Here is a 13026-nt window from a genome sequence, read left to right as displayed (position 1 = left end):
AAATTGTGCTACAAACAGGCCTACCTAACACAGCTGTATTGATCCAATTTTATCCTCAGGGTGAGAATAAAATGACTTCTGTGTTGCTTACACACTCATTGCCTGGTTGGTCCACCAACCACTGGTGCAAGCTGGTGCAAGTTACAAAGCACTTGGCAAAAGCCGGCTCTATCATGTAGCAAATGGGAGCTGGCTGGTTAATAACACAACCACAGAGTGTTTTGCAACTATACTGATTTTGATTTTTTGGATCCCTCTCATAGCAAATTTTCATTCATCTGTAATCATTTTAATCAATTGTTTGAAGTACTCTAATAGAATCACGTTCAATTTTTAAACCAAGGCCAGATGGTAATTCCCAGGTTTCAGACAGAGAATTTGGATTCAGAGAAGTGAAAGCTTTTCTGGGTTGCAGTGGTAGATGGAGAAATGGCCAGAAAGGTATCTCAGTGTCCTCACACTTTTATTAGATAGTCTGGATTACCCTGTTTCTCAAAGCTTCCTGTGTTTACCCAAACCCCCACTTTTCAGCATCTCAGAGATTCTGGACAAGGTGCAAGAAGATGCGGAAGATGTCCTTTTCAGCCTGGGCTTTGGTCAGGAGGACCACAAAGACACTTCTCGAATCCCTGCTCGGTTTTTCACCACCCCCTCTCAAGCCAAAGGCATTGATTTCCAGCTCTTCCTGAAGTCCCAGGTGCGGAGGATTGAGATGGAGGACCCTTGCCTCATGCTGGCCAGTGAGTGTTAGCACAGACCCGTGCTCTATTCCTCTCTCAGCCTCCAGACAGTCGTAACAGGGATCAATGGCTCTAAATCCTACTTTCTCCTGGTTAGCTTCTCTTGACCCTTTGTCTGTTGTGTCTGTTTCTTCCTATGTTGTCTTCAGTGAATGGAGAACTTTGAGTTCTGCTTCTCTCTCTTGAAGAGTTTTCAAGAGACCTGGTATCCCAGTAACTTTCTTTTAAGATTTTCTCTCTTTTCACTGAATCAAATTGGACTGATGTCTTTAAATCTTGTCACCATTTTCTGTTTCTCAGTTGGAATTAGTGAATGTTCCCCATTTATAGCCATTACATTAATACAAGTTCCATTGAGGACAGCAGTTCTGTTAATTATGTTAAATTGTGCAGGAGTCTATAAAGCATTCATATTCATTGGCTTTTCTTCCAGAGAAGGAAGGGCTCAGGAATATTTAAGTAAGCACACCAATGATCCTTATGTGTAATCTTACCACATCTAAGGAAACAATGATTTAAGTTGTCCCAATTCCATACTGAAGAAAGATATGAGAGGGCCTTTCTACTTTGATGAGGGATGAAAGACTATTTTTTTCTATATGTTAGAATATATTTCAAATAATATTCTTTTACAGCCCACGCTACCCGCCATCATAGTGGTGTTCCTGATAATGCTGTTTCAGATCCTTTGTATAGATTCAGCTTTAGAATCTGGTAAAATTATACTCCTGAGCTCTACTTGCTGACATAAGGATTTTCAGTGGAAGTATTTCACAAGCACTTTATATGATTCCTATGCATCCTAAAGATTGAGGATGTTTTTGTTGAATGTATTTTATGTGCCAGGTAGAGATGTTAAATTCTGGAAGAATAGCAGCTAGGCAACAGGAACATGATCTTGCCTTTAGGACTCTTACAGTTTAATGGGTAAATGGTTTATCACATGCTTTTCAAATATGGATGTGCATATGAATTATGAAAGGATATTGTTAAGATGCATGGGATACTGTCTGAGATTCTGTATTAACATAAGTTCCCAAGTAACGCCAATGCTACTGAACTACTGACCACACGTTGAGAAGCAAAGTCTATTAGAAATAATATAGACCATCTAGATTTCTCTACCCTTGTCCATTGCCTGGTAATTGCTATCTCTCAAATTTGCTTCTATCAAAAAAGATTTCCATAACCCTAAAGTTTTCTTACTAAGAACACAATGTTAGTTTTGCCCTTTTTAGTCACATTTGTCATCTAAAGCAGGGGTCCCCAACCTCTGGGATCTAATGCCTGATTATCTAAGGTGGAGTTAACATAATAATAATAAAAAACAAAGTGCACTTTGTAATGCACTTGAATCATGCTGAAACTATCCCTCTAACCCAAGTCCATGGGAAAAATTGTCTTCCATGGAACTGGTCTTTGGTCCCCAAAAGGTTGGGAACTACTGAAGCAAACATAGTGATAGAGGCCATTGTATATTGACAGCAGAAAGGATATGCTAAATCAAGATGTGGAAAAGTTTTTCATCCTGTATAGAATTAATTTCTAGACTACTGGGGATAAAGAGTCAAAAAGTCAAGGAGATCAAGAAAGGGAATCCTAGGTCTAAGAAATCTAAATGGGAGAAATGTTGGTAGAGAAATTGGCATCTTCTTTCTGAATTTTGAGTTTTAGGAAAGCTATTGAAGGGAAAAATTCAAGAAGTAATTTTCTGATGACTCCTCGACTCACCATCTTCACCCCTTGCACTCAGGCAGGTTTAAGCAAGTGCAGACACTGGCCGTCACCGCAGATGCCTTCTTCTGTCTCTACTCCTACGTGTCTAAGACACCTGTCCAAAAGTTCACACCATCCCACATGTTCTGGAATTGCAACCCAGCTGACATGCCATCCATCAAGATTCTGTCCCCAGAGCCTGAACCTCACTCACCCAGAGAGCGCCTCCGGAAAGCCATCTCCAAAATGTGCCTGTACACTTGCCCACGAGATAGACTGTCCCCACCCGACCATACTCCCAAAAGGAACAGTTTGGACCAGGTGGTGTGGGAGGTGATGGACAGAGTGCGAGGAGAGAAGCTGGTCCTCCAGCAAGACTCTGGGTTTGGACCAGGCCCACGGGGAGCTCCCATGCCCCCTACCAAGGGCACAAAACTGCCTCCTTCTTCCTGCCCATGTATCCTCTGCCTTAGAGACGAAACACAGCAGGGGATGTCCACATGGCAAGAACCTTCAGAAACTCTGGGTTCTGACCTCAGGACACCATGTTGCTCACATCCTCTGCCCAGAGCAGATCTGCAGTGGAGCACAGACCCTGTGCAGGATCAGAGAGAGCTGTGGGCGCTGCAGGCCAGCAGTAAGGAGGCCCACTCAGTCCAGGATGGTGCCTTCTGGACAAGAAAGAGCAGAGCACGGAGGAGTCTGTTTCAGAAGAATCCCATGGGCAAGAAGGTTAACTCACTGGACCTGTCCATCGTCCAGCAGAAATGGAAACAGAGTCCAGAGGGAACAGAAATGCACCGATCCCTAACTGAGCAGTGGCAGGACGCTTTGGACTCGGAGGTGAGCGGGTTGAAAGTGAGGGAGAGGTTGGCATTCCTGCCCTTGAATTCTGGATTCTTGCCCTTGGGTTAAAATATATCCTCCTTGTCAGATATACCGAGTCTTGAATTACATTCAGAAACCTTTGAAAGTGGGTTCCCTGGTGGCTCAGATGGTTAACAGTCGGCCTGCAATGCTGGAGTCCCAGGTTTGATCCCTGGGTCGGGAAGATCCCCTGGAAAAGGGCATGGCTACCCACTCCAGTATTCTTGCATGGAGAATTCCATGGACAGAGGAGCCTGGAGGGCTACAGTCCATGAGGCTACAAAGAGTCGGATACAACTGATCAACCAAAATTAATATAGAAGAAAGGGGAAAGAGAAATAGACCCAGTTTCTTAAGAGCACCCAGTTTTTGTCACTATTTTTCTAATTCCTCTTCCAGGCTGGTCTTCACTAAAATTTCCCATCAAACACACCCACCCCTATCATTTGTGGGATACACACAAGAGTACAGATAGAGGTCAGTTACACACTAGACTAAACATGATTATATAAAATCTCTTCTACCTTGGCAAGTATATAACCATGAAGACCTAAAAATTCAGATTCAAATCTAGACTTCTCACTCTTAGAACTTCAGTGCTAGAATATGGCAGAGTGGGCAGAGCCATCCTGGCCCTTCCCTCCTCTATCTCCTTCTCTTCCCTACCCACATCTGTCCCGCACCATAAGGGATTTTGCACACCATGTATGAACACCCCAGCTGGCATATTCAAATGCCGCAAACCCCTGCGTGTGTGCATGCATGCTAAGTCAATTCAGTCATGTCCAACTCTGCGACCCTATGGACTGTAGCCTACCCAGGCTCTTCTGTCCATGGGATTCTCTAGGCAAGAATACTGGAGTGGATTGCCATGCCCTCCTCCAGGGGATTTTCCTGACCTGGGGCTTGAACCTGCATCTCTCACATCTCCTGCATTGGCAGCTGGGTTCTTCACCACTAGCACCACCTGGGAAGCCCCCACAACCCCCCCCCCCTCCAACCCATATAACCATCTACCAGTCATCATTCAGGCCTAGGCGTGCATACCCTAGGAAAAAGGCCAGCCTTGAGAGAACAGACACCAGGCAAAACCAATGCATTTCCCTGAAATAGGCTTGGGGCCATTTGAGTTGCATTTGGGGAGGGGATTGTGGGCATCCAGAGCATGGTCTAGAAGGGCTAGTGCAAAATCAAAGTGGACACATTCTCTCGGTCCACTGACTCGTCATCCCATGAGCTCTGTAAAACCCGGGATTGCTCTTGCCTGGGTCTATAGACAGTGCTACGACCAAGTGCCAGAGTCTTGAGGAAAATCTGTCAAACCCTTGACACAGAGAAGCCGTGATGGTCCGCAGTCCTGTTTGCATGTGTGCCAGCCCTCACTGAACACAGAGCTGGCCCTGCCTTCCTCACTGCCGGGCTCCTACCGCAAGAGACGAGGCCAGGTTACTCAAGTACACTCAGCCTCTTTCCCCTATGTCGCCTGCCATCCTGCTCTTTTCCCCACCACTGGTGCTGACTGAGCTCTGCGGGGACCTTGGTTACAGGTGCAAAGCAACAGTGAGGAGGAGGACAGCCACTGGCCCAGCAGACCTGGACATCACCACCTCTACCGGACTTTTGCTGGCGAAGACTCCAGAAGTAAGTGAATGGATCTCTTGTCTCTCTTTGTCTCTGTCTCTATCTCTGTCTCTGTCTCTCTGTCTCTCTTGGTTCTCAAACTGGGCCGCACATTGCAAGCACATGTTGAGATTTTTACAAATACTCACAATGAAGTGTCCCACATCCTGCCTCCTAATGGAGCCCAGGGACTGTTTTGGTTTTTTTTTTGTTTGTTTTTTTTGTTTTAAGCTCTTAGGTAGGGTGATTCTATTATGGCTGGATAAATACTTCTCTAAATCAGTGACTCTCAGACTTTAGCATCAAAATTCCCTGGAAGGCTTGAGGCACTACGGATGCCTGGGTCCTCACTGCCAGAGTTTCTGATTGAATAGGTCTGGACAGGGCCTGGGAATCTGCATCTCTAACATGTTCTCAAGTGATGTTGATGTCATTGTTTTGGTGATCACAGTCTGAAAACTGTTATTTGGGGGGAAAATTCTGTATTACCTTAATATTCAAAATATAGTCTGTAGAATAGCAGTATTAGCATCACTTGGGATATCGTTAGAAATGTGAGATCCCAGCCCTTCCCCATCCTATAGCTGATGAATCGAATTTTACTAAGATCCTTAGGTGATTTGCTTGTACATTGAAGTTTAAGAAGCATTGTAGTTTTGCAAGAGGTGAAAACCAACCATGGAGATTTATACCCTCGCACCTGCTTTTAGCTGCTTTCTAATCAGCCTAAATCATAGGACTTAGGCAAAATTCCTTAATGCGTCTTACAGCTGTGTTCACTTAAGCTCTGAGGTCTATCCTGCAGCTCGGGTTTGATATACATAAGCTTTCTTTCCCTCCTCAAAGAAGGACCATGAATATTATGTAGGTAATTACTGCAGCTAAAATATCTTTCCTCTAGATGTGAATTTCAAGCATTAATTCTTTCAGAGGTATTTTTTATTCTTTTTAATTCTTGCTAAAGATTTATATTTAAACTAAGCAGAAATTAGTCTCCTGGTGCTACAGCTGCCTATTCCCTAGGACCACAGAGAATAAGAATTCTCTGTGAGAAGAGAGAGAGTTCTTACAAGAGAGTAAGAATTGAAATCTTTCTTGAATTAAGTAAATGAATCATCTTGCTTAGGGTTCCCTCCATTTTGGATGTCTTACTACTCTTTACTGCACTTCCTAGTCCGATATTAATGAAATTGTTGATTGTTAACCAGTTGTTAACCAAAATTTTGATTAACATGAAATTTCATTGTTACTGGTCCTGAATCACAAAGGTCTTTATGAGTCTAAATTCTTTAATTCTAATTATCTGTGGTTTTAGTCACTTTATTTTCTCTCATGCCCATTACCTTCATCTCCAGGTACATAACTAGTAGGTATCAGTCACTCACAGAAGAGGTAAATATCAGAAGCAGCAATCTACTATGTGTAGTTTAAAAAATTTAGGATATGAAGTCAAATAACCTACCTCCTACTAGCTCAGTAATCTTGCAGAAATCAACTTTTGTTTGTTCCTATGAAACCTTACAAGGAGTATGTGAAAGAAATGTGAATTATTGGAGTAACTGTTAGGATGCTGCTGTTGTAGATGATGATGAGATTTTAGAAAAAGTAATTATGGGCATAAAATATTTAGATCAGTGATTCCCAATCTTGCAAGCTTTTTTAAAAAAATATATTTTATTTCCTAGATTCCACCTAATAGAACTAAATATAAATCTCTTAGATTTGAACTTGGGCATTATTATTGTTTATTCTTCTTAAAAAGTTTTCCTAATGATATCAGTCATCTATTGCTGTATAATAAACCACCCAAAACATAGTGACTTAAAGAAAAGCTTACTTATTATTTCTATTTTGTGGGTTTGCTGGGGAGATTCTTCTGCTTGTCTTATCTGGTTTCACTTATGCAACTGCTTTTGGCTAGTTGGCTGGGCTGGACCTGGTCAAAAGTGGGCTCACCCTAATGGTGCTGACCTTGGTACTGAATCTTGGTGCTGTCAGCCAGGTACTCTCTCCATGGGGGTTGAGTCATTCTTCAGTAGTCTTAACTGAAGAATGTTCAGGAAAAACTGAAGTTGCAATGTCTCTTTTTAAGGATATGTTGTAAGTTGTACAATGCCCCTTCAACCACATGTTATTGCTCAAATTAAATTGCAAAGCCAATCTAGATTCAAAAGGAAGGAAAACATGCTTTACTTTTTTAATAGGAGTGGCAAAGTCACACTGTGAAAAGGCATGTGGAATGGGAGGGTTGTTGTGGCCATGTTTATAAACCGTCCATCACATACAGTGATTCTGGCACCCGGTGAGGGTTAAGAACAACTAGTTTAATGAAAGGGCTTTATCCTCACATATTAAAGATGCCCCAAAGGTGAGCTCTCATTCTAAAGCTCACTGAGACTCAACCACAGCATACAAAATTTGAAAAGAGAATTAACTGCCAAACTTGCCAAATTCAAATAGAAAACGTGGAGTATATGCACCACAGCTAAGCTTCGCTGCCAAAAATTTTAATTTACTCTAAAATACAAAGCTCTGATCAAGTGTTACTTGTCCAGCAGATGTCAGCCTCACACAAGAAAAACATAATGCCAAGACGTCCAGCAAAGCAGGCTGTGCAGAGTCTATATGACTATACTTTTCTACACAATTCATGAAATACCCAGCACATCAGTTCCTCTCTCAAACATATCCCATCTTTTCCTAGAAGTCAGGTATACAGAAAGATTGGAATTGCTCTGCCAGAGAGGAAGTTTCCATGAGTTACACATTTCAAATGAGTAATAGATTCTATTTCCTGCTAGGGTGATAGAATTTCATTACAGGAGGAGTCATTGTGGTTAGAGATGCTGTATTTCACTTATTCTAAGATGTGCATTTTTCTGTATTTGAATATGTCTGAAATAGAATGCATCTAACAATTGGCATTGTCAGCCAATGTAATTGTAAGATATACAGTTTTGTCACACACACACACACACACACACACACACACACACACACACACACGCCTCCTTGAAAATAATCATAAGCCTTACAAACAATAGCTTATCAGACTCAATGAAACACAGTAACTTTAGAAAGGAAATCAACCCTGAATATTCACTGGAAGAACTGATGCTGAAGCTGAAACTCCAATACTTTGGCCATCTCATGCGAAGAGTTGACTCATTAGAAAAGACCCTGATGCTGGGAAAGATTGAGGGCAGGAGGAGACGGGGATGACAGAGGATGAGATGGTTGGATGGCATCACCGACTCACCGGACATGAGTTTGAACAAGCTCCAGGAGATGGTGAAGGACAGGGAAGCCTGGCGTGCTGCAGTCCATAGGGCCACAAAACGTTGGACATGACTGAGCGACTGAACAACAACAAAAATAATGTTTCAAGAAGGGGGATGTCCTGTTCAGTAACATATGTCATAAAATATCCAGTAGGAAAGACAATTAGACCACTAGATTTTCCACTAGAAAATGATTAGGAAACTTGATAAGAGTATTTTTATTTGTGTGACAGGGCTTTATAATATTAATGTGAAAAATGAGTAGGAAATTATGCAAGCAAAGTAGGTAAAAGGGTCAAGAGTCTCTAAGGAGTGTTTTGTGTTTTTTTCCCTAGGATGATGAAGTTTTAAGCATGTATTTTTGCTGGAGGAAAAGAATCAATAGAGTGCAGGGGACCGTGGTTCAGAAGGGTAGGGAAATGACGATGTGAGGTCAGTGGAGAGTGGGAATGAGCTGAGATCCAAAGCACTTTTGGAGAGTTTAGCCAGGGACTAAGGTACAGATCTCTGAGATGAGAGGAAATGAAAAAGGACAGGCGTGACTAGTTACATTGGTCATCTGGAGGGGAGGTCAAGAAATGTGTGCTTACTCTTTTCTCCCTTTTTCCTGTCAGATCATCATTAAAAGTGTGAGGCAGGAAATCTGAGGAGGATCATAAAAGTTTGAGATCACCACTATGGAGAAAGGACAAAAATAATAGAAACATATCTCAGTAGTCGAATTGGTGAATAATGTTAGGGCTCAATTCAAATTGCAGAACATGGATTGGCAATGGTTTTGTCATTTTCTCCAGCAGTGCTCAGTAATCTGTACAAAAGAATAAGAATAGAAGTACAGGTGAACTGTTAATAACTCTAAACATTGAGCTGAATTAACTTTAAAGATCACTTTAAAGATCATGAAACTTTAAAGATCATGAAACATTTCCCCAGGTAGGGTATGGAAGTTTCTACCAACCCAGTACCTACAGTTGTCTCAAAGATGCATGATGTGACAAACAACCCAATCAAAAATGAGCAGAAGACCTAAATAGACATTTCTCCAAAGACATAAAAAGCTGCTCAACATTGCTAATTTTTAGGGAAATGCAAATCAAAACCACAGTGAGATAGCACCTCACATGGGTCAGAATGGCCACCATCAAAAAGTACAAATAAATGCTGGAGAGGGTGTGGATAAGAGGGAACCCTCCTATACTGTTGATGGGAATACAAATTGGTGCAGCTGCTATAGAAAACAATAAGGAGGTTCCTTTAAAAACTAAAAATAGTATTACCATATGATCAAGCAATCCTACTTCTGGGCATATACCCAGAGAAAACTCTAATTCAAGACAATACATGCACCCCAATGGCACTATTTACAATAGCCAAAACATGCATACCTGCTAAGTCACTTCAGTTGTGTCTGACTCTCTGCGAAGCTATGTACCGTAACCAGGCTCCTCTGTCCATGGGATTCTCCAGGCAAGAATACTGGAGTGTGTTGCCATTTCCTTCCCCAGGGGATCTTCCTGACCTGGGGATGGAACCTGCATCTTTTATGTCTCCTGCATTGGCAGGCAGGTTCTTTACCACTAGCGCCACATGGGAAGCCAAAACATGAAAGCAGTCTAAATATCCATGGACAGATGAATAAATTAAAAAGATATGGTATATATACACAGTGAAATATTACTCAGCCACTAAAAAGAATGAAATAATGACATTTGTAGCAACATGGATGGATCTAGAAATTATCATACTAACTGAAATAAGTCAGAAAGAGAAAGACAAATATCATATGATATCACTTATTTGTGGAACCTTAAACGTGATACAAATAACTTAGTTACAAAACAGAAACAAACTCACAGACACAGAAAGCGATCTTATGGTTCCCGCAGGGAGCCGTGGAGGAGCAGGAGAGGTCTTTAGTAGTCTAGGGTTAACAGCCTCATGGACTGCAGCCCACCAAGTTCCTCTGTCTATGGAATTTTCCAGGCAAGAGTACTGGAATGGGCTGTCATTTCCTACTTCAAGGGATCTTCCCGACCCAGGAACTGAACCAGTTCTTGCGTCTCCTGCATTGGCAGGCAAATTCTTTACCACTAGCACCACCTGGGAAGCCCAATACACGCTATACTATATATAAAACAGATAAACAACAAGGTCTTCTTGTATAGTGCAGAGAAATATAAACAATATCTTGTAACAACCTATAATGTAAAAGAATAAAAAGAATTCATCTGTGTGGGCTTCCCTGGTGATTCAGTGGTAAAGAATCCTCCTTCAGTGCAGGAGACCTGGGTTCAATCCCTGGGTTGGGAAGATCCCCTGGCAGAGGGCATGGCAACCCACTCCAGTATTCTTGCCTGGAGAAGACCCATGAATAGATAGAGGAGCCTGGAGGGCTACAGTCCATGGGGTGGCAAAGAGTCGTACACGACTAAGCGACTAAGCGCACTTATATAATTGCATTACTCTGGTGTACACCTGAGGCTAACACAACATTTGTAAATTAGCTATACTTCAGTTTTTTTAAAAAAGCATGATGTGTTTATTTTAAATTTCCATTGCAGGCTTTCACCACCACCACAACCACAACACATGCTCTGACAGCAATGACTTCACAGAAGAACCTAATTCCCACCTCTTCTCACAGGAGGCTCTACAGCCTCCAACATCCAGCTCCTGCTCCCTGGCCCTGCAAACTCCTGACCTCAATAAGAGAAAAGCAAGATGGTACACCAGACAGAAGACCAGAGTGAGAGACTTGGAATCTCCATCCTGATGCTGTCATGAAGAGTATGCACAGAGATAGACCTTAAACAGTCACTTCATTTCTCTGCACTTTGGTTTTTCTATGTGGGTATTAGAATACATGATATATATGACATGGACAGTGGTAACCTAGACAAAGAATTTTCTCTCAAGCTTCGACACTGCCTAGGGCAGTTAGTAGATTGAAGGATAATCAAATTTGAGAAACAAGGGTGCTACTGGAATACTCTCAAAAGGCTCAAGCTAAATGAGGAAAGACAATTCCTACTTTCAGGCTCTGAAACCTTGGTGCAATCTACAGTGGGATTCCCTCAGAGCCTCTACTCATCCCTCTGTGCTCCCAATTAAATTCCAGGAAGTCTTCCACCGTACCAATTTCCTGTTTTTCTTCTTTTTTATTTTTAGTTTTTTTTAATTGGAGGATAACTGCTTCGCAGTGTTGTGGTGTTCTCTGCCATATATCAATGAAAATTAGTCATAATTTTATATATATATCCCCTCCCTGTTTATCCTCCCCAACTCCATTCCACTCCTCTAGGTCATCACAGAGCAACAGGCTGGGCTCCCTATATTATACAGCAGCTTCCTGCTAGTTATCTATTTTACACATGATAGTGTGTGTATGTATATACATATATTTGTATATATGCTACTTTCTCAATTTGTCCTACCCTGCCCTTCCCCCACTGTGTCCACCAGTCCATTCTCTACTCTGCATCTCCATTTGTTCTCTGTAAATATGTTCATCAGTACTATTTTTCTAGATTCCATATATACATGTTAATAAACTATATTTGTTTTTATCTTTCTGATTTATTTCACTCTTTATAAGAGGCTCTAGGTTCATCCACCTCACTATAACTCACTCAAATTTGTTCCTTTTATGGCTGAGTAATACTCCATTATATATATGTACCAGATATATCTTCTTTATCCATTCACCTGTCAATGGGACTTCTAGGTTGCTTTCATGTCCTTGCTATTGTAAATGGTCTGCAGTGAACATTGGGGTACATGTATCTTTTTTAGTTATGGTTTTCTCGGGTATATGCACAGTAGTGGGATTCCTGGGTCATATGGTTGTTTTATTCCTATTTTGTTTTTCTTCTTGAGGCCCCATCTAAGGAGATCCACTTGGAGCCTCTCTCCAACCCCCACTAAACCAGCTTCCACCTGTATCCCAAATTTTGGATCTTCATAGGAAAAGAGATGAGTGGGATTCAGAATCCCTCCTCTTGGCCATTACAAAAAATGTGCAGTATTTTTTGCTGGCAGAAAACAATGCAAATAAAAATGTTTATTTTTTTTTAATTGGAGCATAATTGCTTTACAATGTTGTGTAGGTCTCTACTGTACAGTGGATTGGCCACATGTAGACACACACGCCCTCCCTCTGAGCCTCCGTCCCCCCGCCGCCCCCAGCACTGGGTCCCTACAGCGCTCCCTGTGCTACATGGCTGGCTCCCACTAGCTGTCTGTTTTACACACGCCGGTGCACATAGCAATCCCAGCCTCCCAATGCATGGCGCTGCCCCGAAATGGACATTGTGTCTACATGTCCATTCTCTATGACTGCGACTCTATTCCTACACTATAAATAGGTTCATCTGTACCACTGTTCTAGATTCCACATACATGCATTAACATAGGATATTTGCTTTTCTCTTTTGTTAAAAGATATTTATTTGTTGCATTGGTCTTTGTTGCTGCACTTGGGCTTTCTCTAGTTGTGGCAAGTGGGGCTTCTCTCTAGTTTTGATGTGTGGGCTTCTCATTGTGGTGGCTTCTCTTGTTGCAGAGCATAAGGTCTAGGATACATGGGCTTCAGTAGTTGTGACTCACAGGCTTAATTGCCTCTCAGCATGTGGGATCTTCCTGGACCAGGGATCTAACCCTGTCTCCAGCATTGGCAGGTGGATTCTTAACCCCTGGACCACCAGGGAAGTCCTCTGTTTTTCTCTTACTTCACATACAGAGTGAAGTAAGTAAAAATATGTTTTTTAAACCTTGACATTTTTAAAAGATAATTAACAGTTGTG

At 41.9% G+C, this 13026-nt stretch overlaps 1 protein-coding gene across 3 annotated transcripts in view; it reads left to right on the top strand.

The window, feature by feature from the left end:
• The window catches only part of TESPA1 (thymocyte expressed, positive selection associated 1), a 33277-nt gene extending 21487 nt beyond the window's left edge, over positions 1 to 11790 (top strand). For 2 of the 3 annotated variants that reach the window (XM_061125619.1, XM_061125618.1), the window contains 4 exons: positions 532 to 740; positions 2494 to 3299; positions 4871 to 4964; positions 10786 to 11790. In XM_061125619.1, coding sequence (XP_060981602.1) covers positions 532 to 740; positions 2494 to 3299; positions 4871 to 4964; positions 10786 to 10997 — 1321 coding nt within the window. In that variant the 3' untranslated portion in view covers positions 10998 to 11790. The remainder of the gene's footprint in view (positions 1 to 531; positions 741 to 2493; positions 3300 to 4870; positions 4965 to 10785) is intronic. The other variant, XM_061125620.1, reaches the window with a different exon arrangement.
• The last annotated feature ends 1236 nt before the right edge of the window (positions 11791 to 13026 follow it).

Source organism: Dama dama, chromosome 22 (assembly GCF_033118175.1).
Source record: "Dama dama isolate Ldn47 chromosome 22, ASM3311817v1, whole genome shotgun sequence".
In the NCBI taxonomy this organism is placed as follows: domain Eukaryota; kingdom Metazoa; phylum Chordata; class Mammalia; order Artiodactyla; family Cervidae; genus Dama; species Dama dama.
Note: the sequence above shows the minus strand (reverse complement) of the source record. Positions and strands in the feature narration are given on the sequence as shown.